The sequence below is a fragment of the Emys orbicularis genome, chromosome 3 (genome assembly GCF_028017835.1).
Source record: "Emys orbicularis isolate rEmyOrb1 chromosome 3, rEmyOrb1.hap1, whole genome shotgun sequence".
In the NCBI taxonomy this organism is placed as follows: Eukaryota; Metazoa; Chordata; order Testudines; family Emydidae; genus Emys; species Emys orbicularis.
In genome coordinates this window covers 129,112,198-129,137,560 of record NC_088685.1, presented here as the reverse complement: position 1 = coordinate 129,137,560, position 25,363 = coordinate 129,112,198, and the positions used below count along the sequence as shown (strand labels likewise).

Genomic DNA, 25,363 nt, shown 5'->3' with positions numbered 1-25,363 from the left:
CTGAGCACCTTCAATTTAAGCATACAGTTTCATGTCTGAAAAATGGATGATTAGCACCAAGCAAAGACCATTTATTTAAGAGCTTGGTTATTCATCTCCCATTTAAGGCACTATTGATAAATTAAAGCCAATGACCAATATTTCAACTTCCACTGTCACTACACAAGGATTTACACAGCTCTTCTATATTTCAAAAATGTTTGGAAAAGAAAGACCAGAGCCTCAACCAGCTGAGTATGATGGCCAAAAGATTCCTGCTAAATGAGTCAGTCAGCATTTCTGTAATAATAGTCTTTTACATTAAAAAACCCTCTTTTTAATGCACTTAAACAAAAAATGTTACATTATTTAGCATTTCCTTTTATGTAGCTAACTTACCTTACTTGATATTGGATGTGTAATTGATCTTCCATCAGGTGATTTTGGTGAAGAACGCATGTCAGACAGAACTGGAGCTACCTAAACCAAAGTTGCACAAAGAAATAACATACTTAAGATTCTATAAGACTGTGTCAGAATGCCAAATGACGACAACGAAGGGTGCAAAACTCTTTGCCCTTCACTACATACAAATTGTGACATTGTGCAGCCACTTTAGCAAGTTCTTCTTCACGCAGCGCACAGTCAACTTGTGGAACTCCTTACCTGAGGAGGTTGTGAAGGCTAGGACTATAACAGCGTTTAAAAGAGAACTGGATAAATTCATGGTGGTTAAGTCCATTAATGGCTATTAGCCAGGATGGGTAAGGAATGGTGTCCCTAGCCTCTGTTTGTCAGAGGGTGGAGATGGATGGCAGGAGAGAGATCACTTGATCATTGCCTGTTGGTACACTCCCTCTGGGGCACCTGGCATTGGCCACTGTCGGTAGACAGATACTGGGCTAGGTGGACCTTTGGTCTGACCCAGTACGGCCTTTCTTATGTTCTTATGTTCTTATGTTCAATTCTAAGCCAGAACTATTTTCAAATTAAGTTTTCTTCTGGCTAATTTATTAGTGCGTATTTAAACACATTCTTGGTGTAAGTGAAAGAGCTGAATGCACTACTTCTGAAAGTCTGGTAAACATTCTTTTGTTTAAATGACTATCCTGACCAGGAATGATAATAAATGCTATCACCTGGATTTCATTCTCTCTGCTTACAGCGCAGACCCCATTAAATTTGGAGATCCCTTCTAACTTCACTATATTCATCTCAGTGAATATTTTGTCATACAAATGCTTCAGTTTTCTTTTAAAAATACTTCTGATGAAAAATACAACCGGTTTAAACAGAAAAGCAATATTTCAGATTAACAGATAGTACGGATTTTCATTACAACTAGGAATGTGCCAATAGTTAACTAAACACTAACCAGAGAGACAAGGTGGGTGAGGTAATATCTTTTATACTGCACATAGTACACTGCATAAACACTAACCAGTCACAAGTGTTTGACTGAAGCTAAATTAGAAACCAAGTAGTAAATTTATCTACATCTCACACTGAATGTTTGTTTGTTGATTGCATCAGGATCAAAAAATCAGAATTCATCATTGCATCCTCTTAACACATGTTAAATATTTTTCTTATTATATTAAATTGCTGTTATCATAACACTTTATGATGAAGCACAGTAGATAGAGAACATTTTTGATTAAGCAGTTGTACAGAATCTCATTCCATTCCTAATCATAATGGAAAGCTGTTCTCATTTTCTATAAAGACATTCTAGTAATTAGATCTATTTTGAAAAAAAAATTGTAAAAAAACCTAAGGCTATGTCTACACTGTGTATAGCACAGCGGTGCCGCTATACTGGTGTGGCTATAAGTTACGCAGTGTAGCCACTCCTTGTTGGCAAGAGAACTCTCCTTCCAACAAAATAAAACCACCCCCCAAAAGCTTTGTTGGCAGGAGAGCATCTCCCACCGACAAAGCACTGTCCACATTGGTGCTTTTCATTGGTAAAACTTCTGTCTGTCAAGGGGGTGTTTTTTCACACCTTTGACCAAAATATCTTTAGTTTATGCTAGTGACAGGGTTAAGTTTACATATTCGGATTTTCCTATTTTAACAAAAACCAGCTTGTATACGTTTCTTGACTTTAATTCATCTCTTGCAGCCTTTATTTTTAAACAAGGAGTCTCTCCAGACAACAAAAACATAGAAACCCACAGCTTGTGGGATTGCTGAATTCGTTTCTAATTGAGCGATGATACTAGGAAGGCAGTTGTGATGCTGAAGTGTTTCACATGAACCAACTGTAAGAAAGGAAGCAGCAACTGATGCCACAGGGAGCCTAGAGAAAGGAGCAGAGATTCCTATACAACTTCCCTATAACTTACACTTGGCTACCATCAGATCTAGCCCCGAAGGAGGAGGGAGAAGTTAGAACTGGCAATGCTGTAGCTGTTTTGGAAAGGAAGCAGTATTTCTTAAATATATATTCAAATATAAATGCTTAATGAGTTATCTCAAAAGCAGAACATAATTTAGACCAAATGTAACTCAACTAAGATAGACCTAAAGTTGAAGTTTGGTAAGATAGAGGATTTTGTTCTCTTGGTTGGAGGCCATGCAAAAGTTGCACTTCATAAGAATTTACCATATAGAAGGCAGGGTTTTAAAAATATTTAGTGTTTTATTTTGTTCTTTTGGGCTACTGTTTACAGTAAAATGGACATCTGTGCTTACATATAATCCAATACACCAGTGAGCATAGTATTTAAGTGCCATGTATAGTAGGTGTATATACCATAAAAAGCATTGAGAATTTTAAGTTTGCACAGTTAAAAACCTCAAAGATCAGGAAATGAAAGAGCTATAACTGCATACGCTACTGACACAGCCTGCTTCAGATGCGTCTCCACTCCAGACATCTGTAAAGCAACAACATGATCTTCACCACATATTTACAAAGCACTGTTCCTTTGATACAGCTTCCAGAATGGAATCCTGTTTCAGACTCTCTGTTCTCCATTTCTTTGGAAAAGATTTCTCAAGCAAACTCTTGTAGCCCTTTTATTTCCACTCCCCTAAAAACATTAGTTTCTTTTGGAATGGTTCCTTATTCTCAGTTCACTGATTTTTTTTGTACAAAGTTTCTCACTAATTGCTGACACCTCTTATAAACTAAAATATCGTTTATGTATTGGATGATTAAAAAGCTTCTTCATAGGTCTGATCCTGCTCCTATTGAAGACAATGGCAAAACTCACACCGGGTTCAATGGAGCAGGATCAAGCCATATATTCATAGATTAGTAAAAGAAAAATCCACACTGCTGGCATTGGCCTTGCTGTTACTCATTGCAGCTTTATCCATTTTTCTTCTTCTTTTGGGACATCTCTCAAGCTACTTACTCCCCAAGAGTGAGAACTCTGCACAGATGGTATCTTGCTAAATAAAGATAAAAATACTTACATGTAATTTGTCTTCTCTGAAGATACAGCCTCGTAGGGCTCTCACTCACTTCCACTCAGAAGTGAAGATATTTATGGATGTGTCTCAATTTTTATAATTTGTTTTCTTTTTTAATTTGAGGTATATTCTTGCTTGTGTGTTCATTTTGTACTGGTTTATCATGGAAACTGCAACCAAAGGAACTGTCTGGAACATTTAGATGGTGATATTTATAGGTGTCAAGAAATGGCAAATGATTACCAATAGGGGGCCTGCCCATTCTATCTACTACTGCCCTCAAGGGTCAAAATACCCTAAGAGCTAAGACCCAGGAATGAAAATCCTGAAGATGGAAACTCTCTCTTAAGATACTATTTCCATACAAAGTATTCCAACAGTTCATCCCTAAGACAAGACAAGCAGTTTATAAACTACATAAAAATGTAAATTGTAAAAAAGGTGTAATGCATTTTAACAGTACTTACTTCTCCACTACTGGAACCTTTTTTCTGCTGACATCTTCTGACCACTTCCAACAATAAGGGGCCACCTACAGTACCTTCTGCTTCTGTAATTCCTAAATCTCGGGCTAAATTCTCTCGCCCTTCAAGCCCATTTAGCTGGAAAAAAGTTAACATATAACCTTAAACTCAAATGAAAGTGGTAAACTTTTAGAAGTTAGCACAGCAACAATTTGACCAACCAATCAAGATTTCCCAATTTTAATCATGTACATATCAGGACTAGCTGACACTAAACAGCAACTTTATTTTATACCACATTATAGAACTTACAAACCAAAACAAATAATATTCCACGTCACTTAACACATAATTAAGATTAAAATAATTTTATATTCAAGTTATTTTAGTCTATTACCTTTTAAAACTGGGTCATACCATACTTCAACCAATGATTCTGCAACAAGCTCAGCACAAATGGACCACGGCCTCCACGCAGGGTTTCAGTGACTTCAATGGAACTGTGCAAGCACATGGCTTCACCTATGTGGAGCAGTATGCAGAATCAAAGCCTTAATTTCCAGCCTCTATGGGTCCAAAAAAATCCGATTTTAACTAACGACCCAGATGAAAATTTGTCCTAATCTTTTTTCCAAATTCCTTTGTTCTCAACATCAGCAACAAGATTATAGAATAGCTTGTACATCAGTTCAATAAAAAATGAACAAAGGTAGCTCTAAATTCAACTTTTACACATGTAACTGAGACACAAAAATGTGATAGTATGGTTTGTCCAAGTTTCACTAACATGAATACAGAATGACTACAAATAGCATCCTTCCTCTTTTAAATTCTTAATGGGAGCTGTAGCCCTCTCTTCAAAAATACAGGGAAATCAAACACTAAATTTTACTTGTGATGTAGACATCATCTCATTCAAAACAGACTAAAATCGCCAACATATTTCACATAGGCAACTTGATGAGCCATCACAACTATATAATCATTTAGTCCATAAAGGCCTGGCTTTACTCAAATCAAAAACCTTGATCTGAAAACATGTATACAACCCTCTAATCCTCTGAATTACTCAATCCCATTAAATGAGGGGTCTACTAATACAGAAATAACTGCACACAATGTATTACTTTACTCTACGATCGTATAAGAGAGTGTGCTGTGAGGAAACAAAATCAATAGCAAATACAGTAAATAAATTATGGAAAGTTACTAAAAGAGAAATAGATTTCAAAAGAGATTATAATCTGAAAAATGACTGTAAATGTGACATTGTGGAATTCTATATTTATTTTATTTCAATACAGCTTCTTATCAAATATGCTCATTTTACAAACAAAGATTCCCACCTTTCCCACACCCCAAAAATGCCAGTCCCCCAATCTCAACTTGGATTTTGAGAGTCAAGCTGGGTCTTTTTCTTTTCATTAATCAATATCAAACTATGCTCTTCCTTAAGTATGCAGAGGTATAACTGATTGCATTTTAGTAAAAAAAACAAAAAAACCTGTTGATAACACACAACAAAGAGAACTCAGCCTGCATTCTCAGCTATGTTGGTTCTGTAGGGCTAACAGAAGCAGTATAGTAACAGCATTTTTGGCTACTGAACTCAGCAGATGTGACTCTAGAGACATCGAGGGAGAAATCTGTTAGTAGGAAGTGCCATTTCTCTAGTATACAAGCTCCTCTTAATCGGAGCTGATTCTGAAGACACATGGAGCTGAGGACATTTGGCACAGCATGGGAGTCTAGGTGGTTTTAGGATTAAGTCAGTTGCAGAAGATTTTTCTGAATTTTCTTCTGTGAAACAGGGCAAAAGTCCTTCCACTAAGATTTAATATGAATCACCAGTTTTTATCTGTAAAAAGCAACAGAGGGTCCTGTGGCACCTTTAAGACTAACAGAAGTATTGGAGCATAAGCTTTCGTGGGTGAATGCCCACTTCATCAGATGCAAGACATTCACATGAAAAAAAATTCATTCTTGCTCAAATTCAAGCTTAAATAACTAGTTTAGCAACGATTCTAGAAAACGAAACTGAAAAGTGATCAATAAGAATAAAAACTTTGTGAAGGAATAAACGTTTGTTTTAAAAGAGATGAAAAATATTTTCAATTAGAAATAATCCATGTCATATATAAGTATTTTATAATTGAAAAAGTGTTTAGAAGACATAATTAAATATAGTACTACTTTAACAAAAAAACAAAACAAAACAAAAACAAAACAAACTCTAGCCTAACCAAAAGAAGGCTGAGAGGGGATATGATTGCTCTCTTTAAATATATCAAAGGGATAAATACCAGGGAGGGAGAGGAATTATTTCAGCTCAGTACTAATGTGGACACGAGAACGAATGGATATAAACTGGCCGTCGGGAAGTTTAGGCTTGAAATTAGACGACGGTTTCTAACCGTCAGAGGGATGAAGTTCTGGAACAGCCTTCCAAGGGAGACGGTGGGGGCGAAAGATCTCTCTGGCTTTAAGATTAAGCTTGATAAGTTTATGGAGGGGATGGTTTGATGGGATAACATGATTTTAGTCAATAGGTCAATAACGTGCCATCGCAGGTAATTAGTATCAATGGTCAATGCGGGTCTGGCTGGAGAATCTTGCCCGCATGCTCGGGGTTCTGCTGATCACCATATTTGGGGTCGGGAAGGAATTTTCCTCCAGGATAGATTGGCAAAGGCCCTGGAGATTTTTCGCCTTCCTCCGCAGCATGGGGCAGGGGTCGCTGGCTGGAGGATTCTCTGCGACTTGAAGTCTTCAAATCATGATTTGGGGACTTCAACAGCTGAGAAAAGGGAGAGAATTATTCCAGGAGTGGGTGGGTCAGCTTTTGTGGCCTGCATCATGCGGGAGGTCAGACTAGATGATCATATTGGTCCCTTCTGACCTTAAAGTCTATGAGTCTATGAGTCAAACAAACAAACAAACAAACAAAAAGAGCCATTTTTAGTCTCCTCCTCTTGTAACAGAATTGTAGGCCAACACCCCAAGCAGGTAACCTTGTTGCTTATTGTGTTGTTTGGCTCACTTGCATACAATCACTTGTTTTTCCTCCAGTTTCTCTTACAGCACAACCACTTTCTGGCATTATACAGTGAGTTATTTTACTCTCAATTCAGTATTGCTGCATTGATAGAGACGTAAAATTTGGCACACAGGCCAAAGGAATGTCACTATTCGATTAATAGAATCCCTGACTGTTATGAGCACAGATAGCTCCACAGACAAAACTAATTTATTTTAAAATGACCGAGGTAGAAAAGAATTGATGAAGCACATATACTTTTAGCAGAGTCAACTTTGGGGGGGGGGGGGGGGGACAAAAAAAACACCAACCTATAAGCATCCTTTTTCTGTACTTGTGACAGTCTATGGCTTGGGTTAGTGTAGGGATGCATGTACAGCTGATATTTAGCATATAAATTTGAGTAACAGGTATAGATCAAAACCAAATCCAATAAAGCTTCTGCATTTGTTCATTTCAGAGTCTAACAGTCAAGTTAGCATATGATTAAAAACAATATCTTCCTTACTGTGCTTGATTCAGGCTGAAAAACAGCCAATGTAAAGTCAAGATTGAAAAACTGAAGAAATTCTGCAACAAGACCAGCAACCAAGCGACCTAAAAAGAAAATGGAAAAAAAAAATTTGGTACATCAAACAGAATTAAATGCTCTTATATTAAGGACCTGATTTTTAAGAGATCCTCAATCTGGTCTCCTCTGTCCCACCCATAATTCTGCAGGTCTGGTTTAGGTATTTAACTACCTAATTCTCAGTCCAAATAAGGAAGACATTTAAATTAAACCAAAACTGCTGGAGCAAAACTCAAAGCTCCTTCTAAAATTCATGCCCCATTTAATCTTTTAAAAAAATAAAATAAAAAAAATAAAATAAAAATCTAGCTCAAAGACATCTTAATCTTGGTGTCTGTCCCACACACACTTTTAATGCTGTAGCTCTACAATCTATTTTCGTATTACAGCTTCAGGTTGCTGTTTCTGCTGCGCTAAAAAGGCTCGATTGAATTATTGTAAATCAACAAATGACAAAACAATGGGAAAAAATTTCCTCGACAATTAATTCAAATACCTACAGAAATCAGTCCTCTCAACTGAGACTATGGCAATAACAGAATACACTTCTACCTCGATAGAACGCTGTCCTCGGGAGCCAAAAAATCTTACCGCGTTATAGATGAAACCGCATTATATTGAACTTGCTTTGATCCACCGGAGTGCACAGCCCCGCCCCCCCGAAGCACTGCTTTACTGCGTTATATCCAAATTCGTGTTATATCGGGTGGCGTTATATCGAGGTAGGGGTGTATTAGTTTTAAAAACTCTGGACTCAATCTTGACTTCAGCATGTGCAATGGTAGTTTTGATATTTATCTAATAGGAGCAGGATAGGCTTCTATCTTTACTGCAAATCCGTTTATGACCAACATCAGGATCATATTGCAAAAACAAGAGCAAATGGATTTACCTTCATTTTCTTCAAAATATTTGTCAATATCTGAGGAGTGTATAAGTTAATGAACAGGGAAGCTTACCATCTTTTGTACTTAGAAACTTTTTCAAGCTTTCATTTACCAGGGGTGTTTTGTTCTGTTGAAAGATGAAAAATCAAGGACAATTAATAAGGATTTCCCTGTACTGCAAAGAAATTTAACACCTCATCAAGAGTTTTGGGCATACAGGCCTCACTAGTATAATAAACAGCTTAAATAATCTATTTTACCAAATAAAATGTACTTTTAGACTAAGTGTACTAGTAGTAATTAGTAAAGCAGCACATTTAGATGGCCATAATTAAGGCTGTCTTGATATTTCTGTTATAATCCCCCAGGGGATTATAGTTTGGCTACAGAAACATTATTATAGGTAGGAATAGTCTCAGCAGGTTACAGATTGTTATGTTTTTCCATACAGTTAAATAAATTACAAGTTTAGCAGTTTGAGCAAAACAAGTACTGAAAAATAGAAGTTTGCCAATTTTATTTTGTCGGGCTGTCGCTTAATCAGTTAACTCACCCCATTAACTCAAAAAAAAGTTAATCGTGATTAATCAGTTTTAATCGCACTGTTAAACAATAGAATACCAATTGAAATTTATTAAATATTTTTGAATTTTTTCCTACATTTTCAAATATATTGATTTCAATTACAGCACAGAATACAAAGTGTACACTGATCACTTTATATTATTTTTATTACAAATATTTGCACTGTAAAAGTGACAAAAGAAACAGTATTTTTCAATTCACCTCATACAAGTGCTGTAGTGCAATCTCTATCATGAAAGTTGAACTTACAAACGTAGAATTATGTACAAAAAAATAAAACAATGTAAAACTTTAGAGCCTACAAGTGCACTCAGCCCAATTTCTTATTCAGCCAGTCACTCAGACAAACAAGTTTGTTTACATTTACAGGAGAGAATGCTGCCCTCTTCCTATTTACAATGTCAACAGAAAGTGAGACCAGGCATTCGCATGGGACTTTTGTAACCAGCATTGCAAGGTATCTCCGTGCCAGATATCATGAAGGGGCATACGAACGTCTATTGTTGTTTAACAGTATGATTAATCACGCGATTAGTTTTTTAAATTGCTTGACAGCCCTACTATTTTGCACTCGCTCTGTTTTTTAAAATAGAATTTGCAGATTCTTCAGGCAAAATATGGACTAAACTATTAGTTAACATGGGATTACTAAACAATAATTTTATTTTCTATTTTTTGCAATACCTTCCTGCAAGTGTCTAAGTGCTAATTTCCCCCTACTAGATCTGTTCTATTTAACTTACATTTTAAAATCAAGAAGAAATTGACATGCAGTTTTTGGTTTGAAAAATCACTATACAATTTAGATAATGACAAATTCTAAACCAAGATCACCAGCATACCAAAATATCACTGTTCATGAATCAGTCTAATAATGATGTCTGTACATCTCCAGGGCCAGCCTTTGTCTGTGTTAACTATTGCTGCAGAGTCACCAGAAGCACAAAAAGCACAGAAATTTGCAAATGAGAAATAAGTTTTCTTAAAACTTTATATTTAGAATTCAGAGGCTCTAATTTTAAATGTAAGCTTATACATGAGTAAATCCTTCAGAATGTTTTTTAAAAAATGCAGAAGTACTCTTGGCAACTGCATGCATTAATTAATTTTTCATAATGTGCTTTTTGAAAGTATTTCCATCTTTTACATTTCAGAAGTCTATTATGATCAGATATGATATTGATCGGGTAAATAAGAAGCATTTTAAAAGAATTTATGAACACACTTGATGGACTGGAGTATCTTTTTTAGATGTTTGTAGTGTTGTTGCAGCCGTGTTGGTCCCAGGATGACACAGAGATAAGGTGGGTGAGCTAATATCTTTTATTGAACTAACTTCCGCTGGTGGAAGAGACAAGAGCTCTTCTTCAGGGACCTGTGAAGCTCAAAAGCTTGTCTCTTCCAGCAACAAAATCTGGTCCAATAAAACATTACCTCATTCACCTTGTCTCTTTCCTATCCTCTTTAGAGTCATTCTGGACAACTGGATAACATGCTATTTGAAAACTAGCCAAGATCAATATTTACCCAAGAGAGCTAACCAATTGTAAATGAGATGTTATGAATCTAACCAGATCTTATAAAAAGTAAAAAATAGAAAAGAGACAGTTTATATTTTTCTGTGAATGGAGTTTTTAAGAAAAACTCCAAACACTGTGTGTCACTGTTGTGACCCAAACATCTAAAAAACTAGAAAATTTTGAGTAAAATCTTGGTATTTCTGTTGTCATATTTAAAGCCTGATCCTGTTACCACTGAAATCAGTAAGAATTTAAGATTATCAACATACTTTTGGCAACGTGACAAAAAACGAACTTTTTATTTGCATTTTTGTACTTTTTATTGCATTAAGCATTTACTGAAAGCTGAAGTAGAAATTACATTATTTTATCTCCTTACCTCTACTTTTTCTTGCTCTTCAAGTGCCAAAAATACAGCTGCTCGTAGTTCTGCCTACCAAATTAAAAAAGAAACCATATTTTTGCAGTCACTATTTTCTCCCCACAATTCGAATATAATATTCAATGATACTGTGCTCTGATTGGAAAATGAGAGTATGACAGCATGTGAAGTGTATGCCATAATGAATACTCTGAGAATTAAACTTCAGCAACGGAAAAATTACAAATTCTTTGGCTCCAAAGTTGAAAATGCATTAACTGAGATGCTGCCTGTCACTGCTACATGTCTCCAGAAAGACTTCATGAAATTTTACGATGTGTCGATCCTATATTTGGAGAAATGGTTTGATTTTTCAACAACTGGCTACTTGTTCAATACCCAGTGTTTGAACATCAAAGTTAATAGGATATTCGAATACAAGGATCTGTCTGCGGCCGTGACAGCTGTAAACCTTCAGAAAACAGTGGATCTTGATCAGCTCTATGATGAATACTGTATCATCAAAGACATCAACTCCAAGTTGGAACCTGGAAACTATTCAGTTGGGGAACTCTGGTCTCAAGTGCTGAGAAACAAGGACAGTAACACTGAATTCCTGAACATGGCAAAGCTGGTGTCATACGTGCTCAGTATACCCGTAAGCAACGCATACTCAGAGTGTGTATTTTCAATCATGAAGGTGCATGGACTGATGTCCAGAATCAAAGCAGCATAGACTTGGTGCGAGTGAAACCCTTGTCAAAATGAATTTAAGGATGAGTTGCAAGGACTTCTACAGCTTTGTGATTGCCCAGAAGCAAGTCATGACTATGGGCAAAGTCATCCAAGAAGTACTAGACTTCTGGCATATCTGAGAGGTATGCAAATTGGGAAGCTGATTTATTGACTGAATAAAAAACCTGGCCCTTTACCCCTGTGGTTTGTTTAGTGTACAAATAAATCTGTATGTTTAAATATGTATTACGACTAAGTCTATAATTTAGACTCACTGATTCCAGACCTCTGTGACGTAGTTTGCTTCACCTGTCAGTGGCTGAAGGCAGGACTGGAGGCCTCACCTCTGTGACTGCGGCTGGAGTCAGAGCTAGAACTGGGACCCTTCGCTTCCCTGCCCTGTAACTGGATCTGACTTTGCAACCAGGATCCTGTGCCCCGGTCCTGCAGCTTCAGCCGGGGGCTGGAGCCGGAGCCCTGTGCCCCTGGCCCCGTGGTTTCTACTGGGGGCTGGAGCTGGGTGTCCTGCCCTGTGGCTTGTGGTGCAGGCTGCAGCAGGTGCCGTACAACTCCTCTTGCAGCTTCCTAGGACTGTGTGCCCCCCTCTCATGGCTCTGGTTGGGGCTGTGCACCTGTGTCTATTGTCGTCTCCCCCACCCCGCTTGCCCAATGTGTCCTGATATTTCACTCTTGCGATCTGGTCACCCTAGCCTCTGGTGACATCTCCTCCTGAGCCACATACGAAGTGATCCCCCAGTCCTATTAGAAATCTACATTACATCAATGCAAATAAGTATCCCTGCTAAGATCCTATCATAGTGATTTAGTTCATGTGCCACAAGCAGATCTGGCTCTCATGTCATTAACAAAGTAGGGGATCCCTTCTTTTTATTTGTAGAGTGGGTAACACTTGAAATCAGCTCACGCACAAGTTTTAAATTTAAAATATGAACAATTATTTCTTAAAAATACTCATTTACTTCGAAGAAGCTAAAAAATGCTAAAAGTATAGTTAACATTATTTATAATGGTACCTAGACAGTCATTCCAGTTTAATGAATAAGCTGTCCTCCTGAAGTGAAGTGCTTCTGTAACAATACGTGTAAGAGGGATGGGAAGGCTGGAGATTACACCCTGTGAGACCAAATAGTACAAAATGTGCTGAGTATGACAGGCAATTAGTAATTAATAGACATTTTAAAATGTGCTTTATAATAAATGGATGGTATGACAGATATGATCTTTTCTGCAATATCCTTGGGAGAGCTTATTAAGTTTAAGTATATTTGGAGTCCACGGTTTTAAATGGTCTGGGCCAGGACTGTACATAACCACTCTCCTAGAGGGGAGACAGAATGTGAACCTTGTGAAGGGTTATGAACTTCAAAGGGTTATGAACTACATTGAACAATGTGCCAGACAAGAATGGACTTCTGGGACAAACGTTGTCAAGTGGTTTGCCTGGTGAAATCTCCAGGGGGAAGTGAATGCAAATTCCCCACCTCCAGTTATGCAAAAACTCAGCCTTCTGAAACTACTCCGTGAGGAGACAACCACTGTCTGCTGATTATCTGTTCCTGGAGTCTCAAGATCAAAAGTTCAAGCTGTATAAAGAAAAGACCAACTTATTCATGGGTGTGCTAGCTTAAGCTATTACTAAACTGTAACCACAAAAAAACCCCTTGGTTGAGTTTGAAGGACTGACTCCTACCAGAGTCCTTTTTGTGTTTGGTGGGGAGTGATCTTTGATAAGCTTGGTAGCATGGGTGTAGATTCTTTTATTGTTTTTAATATATTTTCTCTGTAATGCTTCTGCCTTAAGAATAAGTGTGCTTCTTAGAAAGAGCTGTGTGGTAACTTGTGACTACTGGCAATCACAGCTATTTATAGCCTTCAAAGAGAAATACAGGCGCAGATGCTGGCCTGTTTGGGCAGTCTGGCTTGCTAGTGATACCACAGGAAACTATGGCAGGAAACCATGCAGCCCTGGAAAAACCCTGGTCAAGAGGGAGAGACGCACAGGTCTCTACCCAAGAGAGGTCATGACTGATTAGCCTGGGTCCTCGAGTGGGTGCTCTTCATGGACCATGGAGGGGAATATAGGTGCAGTTGCCCTGAACTGTGACAGAAGGAACTGTGGAAACTAATAAGTTCTTTAAAATAAAGAATCAACTTTATACCATCTTAACAATTAATATCATTTTATTCTTTTTTTAACCCTCTGTTGTGGCAATCCTGATAACTGCCCAACAGAAATAGTTTTTAGGCTGAACTAATAAAACTGACTTATCAAGGCTGCTGTTAGCTTTATGCTGTCAAAAGAGTCTTGCTCTTCTATTGCTATGACCAAGAGGTGTTGCGAGTGCTGCAAACCCCATGTCACTAGTGACATTTCACCCAACTAAAGGAGCATAAAATGATTTTGAACAAGTCACATCCAGTCAGAAAATAGTGGTTGTAAAGCAGGATATGGGGGTGGGAGAAGGGAAAGAGTAGAGGCCTTCCTTTTTCATATGAAGACTGTCTCCCTGAAAGAAGAAAAGAAACGAAAAGAAAAAGCACAAGCTCTTCGGAACAGGGCCCAAGTCTTCTTTTGCGTTTGTACAGCACACACCACATAGTCCATTTTAGTGGAAACAAGTAATAAGAGTACGAATGTGAAGAACAGGCTTTTGTAGAAACATGTCACAAGAATACATGAAGTAACAGGAAGGAAAACACACCTGGGTAGTTTTTGAATATTAACTAATTTCATGCTCATGGATTATGAACACTAATATTATATATTTCAATTTCAGAAGTGTGTATCAGCAAAATGTGTATCAGCAAAAGAAGAAATGTGTATCAATTGCAAGTGGCCAATATATCAATTATTCATGTTTAAGTATCGGCCAGTGTACAAATTAAGGTTTTACTCATTCTCTTGTGCTCAAAGACTAGTAAATAAAATATAACACTTCTAAAATAACTGCCCAGCATTACTCTAAACTGTTTTAAAAGGTAACAGACATTTTGCATTGTCAAGTTAAATAACTTACACAAATGCCAATATGCACAAGATATTAATATAAAGAAAAGCCAAAACCGAGCAAACTACATTTATTATTATTACAAACGCATACAAACTATTGCAGGACAAATTCCTTCACAAATCTCTGTAGAAGGCCTAAAACTAACCAAATAGGTCTTGTATATTTTCCCCAGTTTTATCGTTGGTCACCTTTACAATACGTCTTCTATTGAATATATTCTATTTTAACTAGAGTCCTTCCACATTTGTCTCTTATGACAAGTTCACATTCTCTCTACTTCATCTGCATCAGACTCACATACATACCCTTCTTATAGTTTGCTCTCATGTAGGTCTTACTGATCTCCACAGGATATTGAACACACATCCTTCTATGCCTTACTTTCTAGCTTTTACCCTCACCCATCCTTGGAAAGTAGACTGTTTAATTTTGAGGTATAAATATGAAATATCAGAGCATAGCTTGTTTTCCCCAACGTAGATATTAGTAAAAAAAAAAAAAAAAAAAAAGTACTAACAGGTACACAATACTCAAGCAAGCAATATGTTGAGCATCATTACATTTAATGTGCTGTAAGAAAAATTCCTTATGCATGATATAAACCAACTTGAAGTGCAAATGCCTATCAAAATTGGTCAATAGAAGTAGCGTAACTCCCATAAATTACCACAACTACCTATCAAAAGTCTGTGCTTACCCCCATCCAGATGGCTGCTACTACATGGCCATTTAGAATACTGTGTTTAAGATATGAAAACTGTCAATTTCAGGGAAGGGCTTTGGAGCGGAGCCCGGAGCAGCAGGTTTTTGCCTGGAGCTGGAGCAGAGCCGGAGCACAGCTCCAAAGCCCTGGCCGAAGCATGGCATCAGGGGGAGCCACTGGCAAAAAAAAAAGCTATCAGCAGAAGCTACAGGAACCATTTACATTTGGCACAGGGGCCATGTGAGGAGTAGGATGTAATGTAACTTCTAAGAGTCTCTCGCTACTTTTATCTTAACCAAGGCCAGCTTCATTTAACCTTATCAGTTACTGTGAGTTTCTGCATTATAAATAGACTTGGCAGAGTCCAATTTTTTCAAATGATTTTGACCCATAAATCCAACGTGTATTTTTAAACTTTATTTTTTAGTGTTTTTATCTATTTAATTTTCACAGTTGCAGGAAGTTATGGGTGATTAGAGAACGACAGTAAACATCAAGATATAAAAAAGATTACCATTAAAACACAAATTGTCAACGTCACATGTCAAAACATATAAAGTAAACATCCTAAAATTAAACTCTAAGAAGTTCTCAAGCAGCATTTTTCTTACTCTGCCTAATTGTTAATTTCAAATATTGATAAAATATTTCTTTGTTTGTTTATGTTGCCGAAATCAATGTTTACCAACATTTATTGATAAAAATCAAAACTTTCCAAGCCTAATTACAATTTGCAGGACATTAGAACGGAAGAATTTATGCAAGGATACACACACACACACACACACACACACACACACACACAGAGAGAGAGAAAGGAAGGTTTTACATAAGAAATTAAATTGAACTAGCAACTACTAGTAGTAACTATACTATAATCAACTATATTTACATATGGTCTTATATATGAAAAGTGCTCACTATATATGAATGAAATTTAAGAAAGGAAGCAAAAAATAGCATAATTATTTCAAACTACATGGGACAGTAATGTTTCAATTGCACAGTTTTACTTGAAGTGTGACACACATACCTGACCAAACCAAGTTGATCTTTAAAGTTAGTGACTTCCCTCTGTCATTATATACTTTTCAACTTCAGGTTTTTCTAATCCCCTTACATTTGCCCAAATAAATCCCTTGGTGCTAATTTTACACACCAACTAGGAGAGTGACTGGATGATCCAATAGGTTACTATGCTAGTCCCAATTGAGGTGTATTGGTCTAAGCTTCTTGTCTGGACAGGAATCCCTAGAACCACAGCTTCGTATCCTGGCGAACACAGGCTCAGTCTATGAGCCATTCAAAGGGCTCAGTTACAATGAGGCCAATCCCAAACCCAGTTACACATGGCTCTCCCTTGTAGCATGCACAAGCCTTAACCATATTGGAGTCAGGCCCAAACAGTGAGGCTGTCCTCAGGATTTGCAAGGCTCCAGCTCAATTCAGACACACAGGTGCAGCCAAGAATAAAAGATACCCAGAAACAAACAAGGAATTCATCCTTTTGGCATTCTGTGAAGCCTCACAGGTCTATTTTGAATGGGAATGTCAATTTGCAACCTGGGGATGTCAAAAGAATTAAAAGAAATTATGTGACCCAAGAAGAAACCAACAAGGTGGTTAACCTCATATAAAGGAAATCCAAGGGTTAGCAACCAAAGAAAGGCTCACAGTTTATAACATGCAGTCACTAACCCTTATGCATATGAATGAGCCTTAGTGGGTGCAAGCATGACACCGAATAAAAGGGGTTGGTCGGCCTGTGTGCGGAAGGAAGAAATGCATGGGAAGACACCAGGATGACAACCATGGGTGATGATAAGGATGAGGCAAATAATGACTGACACGCCAGGGACTCCCACTGGGAGATGTGAGAGATGCTGGTCACACAGCTGAACCCGTTGCACTATCTTTTTATCTGCTACTGTATTTTAGTATTTGTGGGATTGTTTATCTGCTTAGTGTTTCTTGCGTGCACCTAGCTCTCTTAATACTAAGGCTAGGTCTACACTACGGGGGGGGGGGGGGGGTGTCGACCTAAGATACGCAACTTCAGTTACGTGAATAGCGTAGCTGAAGTGGCGTATTTTAGGTCGACTTACCTGGCTGTGAGGACGGCAGCGAGTCGACCGCTGCCGCGCCGTCGACTCCGCTTCCGCCTCTTGCCGTGGTGGATTTCCGGAGTCGACGGAAGAGCCATCGGGGATCGATTTTATCACGTCTTCGACGGAAGAGCCATCGGGGATCGATTTTATCACGTCTTCACTAGATGCGATAAGTCGATCCCCAATAGATCGATTGCTACCCACCGATTCGGCGGGTAGTGAAGACGTGCCCTAATACTATTCCTGCAGCTGTAACCCTCAGGAGATCGATTCTTTTTTAACCAATACAATCGAAAAGATCAATTGGTAATCAATACACGCATCCATCAATAAGGCAACACGGGTCAGGCCCACGTACATTTAGAAGGGGCGCTATTTGAACCGGGACGTTGGACGGCCTCTGCTTGCAGCATCGAAGGGCTCGGAGCGGGCAGACCCGCTCCAGCTGCTGCTTTCCTTGGGCTTTGCCAGGCGCGCCCTGGGCCCGGAGGTGCCACGCGAGCGTGGGGAGCAAACTCGCCCCCAACGCAGCGAGCGCAGCGCCGGGTCAGCGCGATCCCGGACCGGCCGATCCCCCGCGCCCCCAGGAACGTTTGTTTCACGAGCTCTTCGCTCCGGGTGGGTCAGGGGCGAGGCCTGCGGCGCTCCCCGGGCGCGCAAGATCCCCTAGCGCCATCCCGCAGGGCAGAGGCTCGCCACGGCTCCTGCCTAACCCACGGGCCCCGTAGGCCAGGCAGGTGCGGCGATCGCGTCCCGGACTCCCGGGGGCGGCGTTGGGCCTAGCAGCTCCCAGCGGGGGTAGGGGCGGCCCAGGAGGAAGCGAACCGAGTCCCCGGCCCCGCCTCCCCCTCATGACGCGGGGCGGGCGGAGTGGCGGTTAGTACCGTTAGTGCAGTTGGCTCCGCCCGCTCCCCCCGCCCAACACACGCATGTGTCTCGCGCCCCAGGGGACAAACCCCTCCCCCGCCAATACCTTGATTTTATTGAGTACCCCGCTGCTCTCCAGCGTCTGCACCAGCAGGTCCCGCAGCTCCGTGTCCTCCTCCGCCGCCGCCATCTTGTTTCTCCCTGACAACCGCCCAAACTATGTTAGCGGCGGGACGGGTCACGCAGATTCGCCGCGGGGAAGAGAAGAGGCGCTAACGTCAGGGCAGGCGGGAGGGGAGTGGGCAAGCGGCCGTGCCGACTTACTAGCCACCCAAGAGGCGACGGGCTGGGACTGGAGCTGCTCAGTGCCTGTCTCGGGTCCGGCGCGTGGAATGTGCGGGTGCTAACAGGCAGCGCCGCGATTGGCTGGCGGGCGCGGGAGGTTTAAAGGGAAGGGCGGGGCCTAGGTTGGGGAGCGGCGGCCGGCCCGGGAAGGCGGGAGTCGCTGGGTCTCTAGAGCTGCTCAGGGGCGGGGCGGGCCCGGCGGCTGCCTGGTGTCATGGGCTCAACATCGTCCCTGCTGTGCTGGGGTATTGGGGTAACCGTGGGTGGAGAGCGCGGGGCCGGGGTGCAGCTGGAAAACCAGCGAATAACGGAAGAGGTAAGACAAAGGGCCAGGACCAGGTCGTTCCTGGCCAGGCTATTCACGCTTAACGCTCCCCCAGCGAATTATTTCCCCTGGCTGGCACCTATCCAATGCCCCGCCCCGGCCCCAGTGAAACTGCGGCCTCCCTTGGCTCACGTGAGTAATCCCCTCCCTCTTCAGCAAAGCGCTCAAGGACGCACAGTCCCCATGGACCTCAAGGAAATCAGTGGGGCTTAAGCGTCCCTGGAAATTCAGGGAAATTGTGCACGTGCCCGAAATTAACCAGGTGTTTAAGTGCTTTTCCAAATAGGGTTGAATTTTGTGCTTAAAGTTAAGCATATGCTTAAAGCACCTTGCTGAAATGGAGCTTAGATGCTAAATGCATGCAAAGAGCGCTTCTTGATCACTTCACACTTTTTTGCTGATCAATGTACACCAGCTGCATAGTTTAAATCACCATCTGAGTTTGACTCATAACAGTAAAATGGTGTAGAACAGTGGTTCTCAAACTTTTTTTTCCGTGGACCACTTAAAAATTGCTGAGGGTCTCCATGGACCACTTAATGAACTTTCCAAATGTTGTTTGTACTGTTAACTAACTTGTAAAACCCTTAAAAAAACCCTTTAAAAAACCCTTAACTTTTAAAGCACACAACTCATATTTTAATATCAGTAGTCTTACCTTTCTAATGCAATGGATGTGCCCTCTTTCCCCTGCTGCGGCAGCCCCCAAGCTGGGGCAGGGAGGGGGTTTCTCTCCCCCGCCACAGAGCTGAAGCTGGAAAGGAGGGCCATCTCTCCCTGGTAGCCACAGCCCTGGAACTGGGGAAAGTCACCTTTTTCTCTGGCCACCACAGCCTTGCATATCCTAAATTCCCCTCACCCCACTTCCCCTTCCTACCTACCCCCTATTCCCCCCAAGGCTGCCAGCTCACCTTACATGTGTGTCTTCTCCAGGGTCCAGGCACCTAATTAGGTGGGTGGCCCTTCATTCTCTTGTGTGCAGCCACCCAGGTGTGCACCTTAATTAGAGAGAACTATCCACAGACCACCTGGACCACAGTTTGAGAACCTCTGGTATAGAATAATTAGGATAATGGGTGGTTCTGCTGTGTGAAAACTGAAAGCATAAATTCAGATAATTAAAATTGCTTTTATCTTAATTTGATACTTTCACATCTTAATTACAGCTGGTTGAAAACAGATAAGTATATTTCATGAAATATTTAAAAATGAATTTTTCATTTTCAAAAACTTCCTATGAATATTTTTGGGGTTTTCAATACTTTTCCCCCCTACATTTCAGTTTTGTGTAAGTGGAAACAATACTTTTTTTTTCCTGCTGGGGGGAAAAAGGAAGGAGTGAAAGAAAAGTGAGAGAGTGTGTGTTTTTTTTCCAGTTGGGGGGAGAATTTAAAAGTTTCAAAAACATTTAGTTTTGAAAAAAAAATCACTAAAATGTAATCAGGTATTTTTCATTAAAAAGTTTGTGAAAACATTTCTGATCCGCTCTATTGTTAATATAACTGAGTAGTTCTCCCAGTTGTTTACACTTCACTAAGTAACATTCATTTCAGTAGAATGTTTCATAGCAAAAGCAGCAGAACTTTAGGAAAGGCACATGCAGTTCAATGAACAGCACATTACCCACAGCAAAAATTGAGAATCACTTTAAAAATGCTCTTGGGACCAAATCCTGCTCTGCTTAATTACTCAATTTATGGGACTATTTGTGTGAGTAAGCCAAACAGGAGTTGGCCTGATCCAACACCTGTTGATAAGCAAACATGCAACTAAGGGAGGGGGATGCAAATTAAATTCTATATGCAGAGTTACCACAGATTTAAAACAAAAAAGAGACTGAGGATTCTCTAAATGTTTTAACATTTGTTAATACTATTGAAAAAATACTGTTCAACAAAAGAAAATGAGGGAGCAAGTGGTTTTGATTAAATTATGTTTGGAATATGGTTAAGATAAGTATTTTATAGATTTCTATTTATTTACCTCAAAGAGATTTTGTGACCATTAATTAATTAATGGTTGTGCAGTGCCTTGAACATGTAAAGCATTACTAATGCTATATATTAAGACATGCAAATACTTTACAGTATGTGATTCTTCTTTGCAGTATGTTTGTAAAGAAATTTTTGTATCTATTTGTAGTAAATTATAGAAATGAGGGGAAAGTTGTAGGAAGTTCAGGAGATGAAGCAATCCCAAATGAAATATGTAATTAGAAATTTTAGAAGATGAGTTAAGAAAATTCAAAGTGGTTAACCATAAGATGCAGATATTGTACACTAGTATACATGTATTGTTGATTGGTATCTTGTTTCCAGAAACATGCAATAGGTGGCACTAATGAGCTACATACTATTTTCCCTTGACACAATTCAAGGTTAAGATTATTTTTAAAAGAAATCTGAGAAGTCAGATTTTAGCAACGCCATGGCTTGTTTCACCATGTTAATATTTCTCTGTCCTTCCTGCTGCATGTATTGCTGAATGATTGAGCTCATACCTAGAGTGATGCAAAGAATGTAGTATTGCAGTCTAAAGTCCTGATCCTGAAAGCTGCTCTGCGTGGGCAAACCCATAATGTGAAACCCCATTAAAATCAATGCTTAAACTTTTTTTTTTCAAAATTATAAAAAATGTTTTTTAACCTAGTTTTTCAAAATATCGTAATAAGCAAAACACAGAATCCAAAAATGTAGAGCTGGAAGGGCCCTTGAGGTCTAGTCCATCCTCCTACAGTGAGGCAGAATTAAGTCTATCTAGATCATCCCTGACAGATGTTTGTCTAACCTGTTCTTAAAAACCTCTAAAGATGGGGGCTCCACCTCCTTCCTAGGTAACTTGTTGCGTGTATAATTATACTTATAGTTAGAAAGGTCATGTTTTCTAAACTTATTATTTTTGTTGCTCTCCTCTTGAGTCTCTCCAATTTGTTTACATCTGCCTTGAAGTGTGGTGCCCAAAAGTAGACACAGTACACCTGATGCCTCACCAGTCTCCCATGTCTTACATATGACATGTCTTTTTCACAACAGCATCACACTGTTGACTCGTATTCAATCTGTGATCCCCTATTACCCCCAGATCCCTTTTTTCAGTTCTACTGCCTAGTCCGTTATTCTCCATTTTGTATTTGTGCATTTGATTTTTCCTTCCTAAGTGTAGTACTTTGCACGTCTTTATTGAATTTCATCTAATTGATTTCAGAACAATTCTCCAATTCATCAAGATCATTTTGAATTCTAATCCTGTCCTCCAAAGTGCTTGCAACCTCTCTCAGCTTGAAGTCATCTGCAAATTTTATAAGCATACTATCCCCTCTGCCCTCCAAGTCCTTAATGAAAATATTCAATAATACCAAACCCAGGGACAGACCTTTGCGGAAGCCCACTAGATACATTCTTCTAGTTTGGCAGTTAATCATTAATAACTACTTTTTGAGAATGGTCTTTCAGCCAGTTATGCATTTACTTTTCTTTTTCTTTTTCCTTTATGCCTTTTTCCTGGTGAGGGTCGCGGCAGCTGCATGGAGAGGACCAGTCTTCCCTTTCTTCCGCAACAGTTTCCAGCGCCTCCTGAAGGGATGGCGGGAGGATGTTCTCCAGCATTCCCAGGCCAGCCAGGAGATATAACCCCTTCAGCATCTACTGGGTTGGCCTTGGGGCCTCCTCCCAGTGGGACATGCCCGGTAGAGTTCCAAAAGAAGCTTTCCAGGGGGCATCCTTATCAGGTGCCCGAACCACCTCAGCTGGCTCCTCTGGATCCGGAGGTGTAGCAACTCTAATCCGAGGCTCTCCCAAATAGCTGAGCCCCTCATCCTGTCTCCGAGAGTAAGCCCAGCCACCCTGTGGAGAAACCTCATTTCCACCTCATGTCCACCCCTGTTGCCTTACCACTACGAAGGCACTTTACTGCTGTAGTGACCTCTACAATAGAAATAGATCCGATCTCACCGGGGGAGTTCCAGCACCGCCTCCTGAAAGGAGGGCGTGTCCACTGGGTTGAGGAGTTCCTCAAAGTGCTTTCAACAATCTCCTCAGTTGAGGCCAGCGTTTCACCACCCTTGCTGGGAACAGCCTGAGCAATGTCCCGCTGACCTCTCCTAAGGTGACAAATGGTTTGCCAGAACACCTTTGAGACCATCTGGTAGTCGTTCTCCATGGTCTTTCCAAATTCCTCCCAAGCCCAGGCTTTCACTTAAAAAACCACCACAGCCGCAGCTCCCTTAGGCAGCAGGTACTTCTGTTGTATCGGAAGTCCAGTTCACAAGCATTTACCTTCTAGTAATTTTATTTAGGTCATATTTCCCTAGTTTGCTTATGAGACTCATATGGGACTGTATCAAAAGCCTTACTAAAGTCCAGCTGTATCACATCTACTGCTTCCTCCTATCCACTAGACCAGTTACCCTGTGTAAGATAAATATGAAATTAAAGAATTAGAGTTAGCTCAAGGAACTATATATGTGTTGTAAAGAAAGGACCTGACTTGCAAGTAGAAGGAATGCCTTGAAAATAATAATATAAAAGGTCAGAAGGAATGAAGTAGGAAGGATGTCTGGTTCAAAGAATAACTAATGAAATAAGGGCAAGTTTCTAAAAAGAAGGCCTCTGACCAATAAAGGTGACTGCAGATGGTTTTAAATAAAACAAAATAAATCTGTCTTTAAATGATCCGGCATGGTCGTTCCCACCACACATACCAGTGTTATCTCAAAATTTAGGGCCTGTGTGAACCCAGGTGCAAAAGAAAAACTGTTGGTCATCAAGAAGGAGAGGAGGAAAGACCTGGTGAGAAAGGAGATTGTAAAATCTTATCTGTGTTAAGACTGGAAATAAGGGTGAATGGTCTCAAATTGGTTTTTAGCTGGAGTCCGTAATGGGAAGTGACAGCATGTGTTTGTTAAAGGGTATAAAAAGTAACCTCTGAAAGCAGTGCTTCTTAACCTAGGGTGCATGCACCCCCAGGGGGTGCGAGATGCCCTTTCTGGGGGTGTGAGACATGCCAGATTTTTTTAGAAGGTAAATCATCGAAAACACAAATTAAGCACAGGCACGTAAGTACAACTACTTTGTTTAATCAAACCTATGTATTTATTAACATTGTACATTTTTAACGATTACTGCATTAAATTTTAACTGCAAAATTAAATATATAATTCTCTTTCATTCTATAGTTATGATATATTTAGGTTTAAAGAACTGACCTACTTCAATGATTTTTGATAAGGGGTGCGAGAACATATTTTTGAGAACCAAAGGGGGGCAGGCTGCAGTAAAGGTTAAGAACCACCGTCTTAAAGGATTCATTGTTAATACCTGCTGCCTGACCATGCTGGAGCCAACCAATAAGGGTCTAAGCACCCCTGGGTTTAGCCTGTTTGTAAGTTTCTTAATCAAATGCTTATAAATGTTTTGTAACTGTTTAGACGTAGTAAATTGCTTATTATTTAGGCTTTTGGGGCATGTTTAGAGCGATTGTATAAGTACTATTTGGCCTTTAAATTTAATAAAGGAATGTATGGTTAAATTAGTGTTTGGTTTCCCATATTATTAATATGAATAGTTTCAAATAATTCCAATACCCTGTCAAAGAAGGAAATTAGATTGGTTTAACATTGTTTGTTCTTGGCATTTGGCTATTACAACCTTATTCTCTAGATTTGAACAAATTGTTTCATAATTTGTTTCAGTATCTTTCTGGGGATCAAAATTATGCTGATTGGTTTATAATTTTGTACATCCTCCTTTCCCCTTTTTGAAGATAGACAAGGCCACATTGTTCTCATTAGCAGAAAACATTTGATATATTAGCATTAGTATATTAACTCTTGCTGCTATATTTGCTCTCCTTACTCACCCTGCTGAAGTCAGTACTTCCATTTATGTTAGAAAGGCAAGCAGGATTTGGCTCTTCGTGAATTATCACGACAAAGGAGCTGAAGTTGAAAAAATAATTTGACTTCACTGCACTCTGTGGTGATAAGAGTGAACTTCAAAGCAAAAGATTGTGTCTCTTTCTCATTCTTCATGATGTGTAAAGACTACCTCAAAAGTTTGGTGGGTTTTTTTTTAATACTTTCCTTTTTCTGACTGCTGTGGTGATCAGCAGACACCCTAAAACTGTAAACATGGGATTTGATCATTTCTATCTTAGCATAAAAACTATAGATGACACTGTCAGAAAAATAATTCTACCACACCACAGTCCTTCTGTCACTACTCCAGACAGCCTTCATTCCTGACACCATCTACCAACCCTAATATTTTTTCTTATAATAGAGAGGAAACAAGGATTCGTCAGTAACATTAAGAATATCAGATGATATTACACTGTTGTAATTTGTCCTCCTATATACACTTGGCACCGTCCCTTGGTTTACAGTCATTTGTTGCTGTGTTTATATGGCACACTCCTTGGAGCA

At 39.8% G+C, this 25,363-nt stretch overlaps 1 protein-coding gene across 2 annotated transcripts in view; it reads right to left on the bottom strand.

Moving 5' to 3' along the window:
• The window catches only part of CEP43 (centrosomal protein 43), a 45,479-nt gene extending 27,017 nt beyond the window's left edge, over nucleotides 1-18,462 (bottom strand). For both annotated transcript variants that reach the window (XM_065401586.1, XM_065401587.1), the window contains exons 1-6: nucleotides 18,379-18,462; nucleotides 10,846-10,899; nucleotides 8,434-8,488; nucleotides 7,412-7,500; nucleotides 3,870-4,004; nucleotides 379-459 (exon numbers count right to left, since the gene is read on the bottom strand). In XM_065401586.1, coding sequence (XP_065257658.1) covers nucleotides 379-459; nucleotides 3,870-4,004; nucleotides 7,412-7,500; nucleotides 8,434-8,488; nucleotides 10,846-10,899; nucleotides 18,379-18,462 — 498 coding nt within the window. The remainder of the gene's footprint in view (nucleotides 1-378; nucleotides 460-3,869; nucleotides 4,005-7,411; nucleotides 7,501-8,433; nucleotides 8,489-10,845; nucleotides 10,900-18,378) is intronic.
• Nucleotides 18,463-25,363: the final 6,901 nt, after the last annotated feature.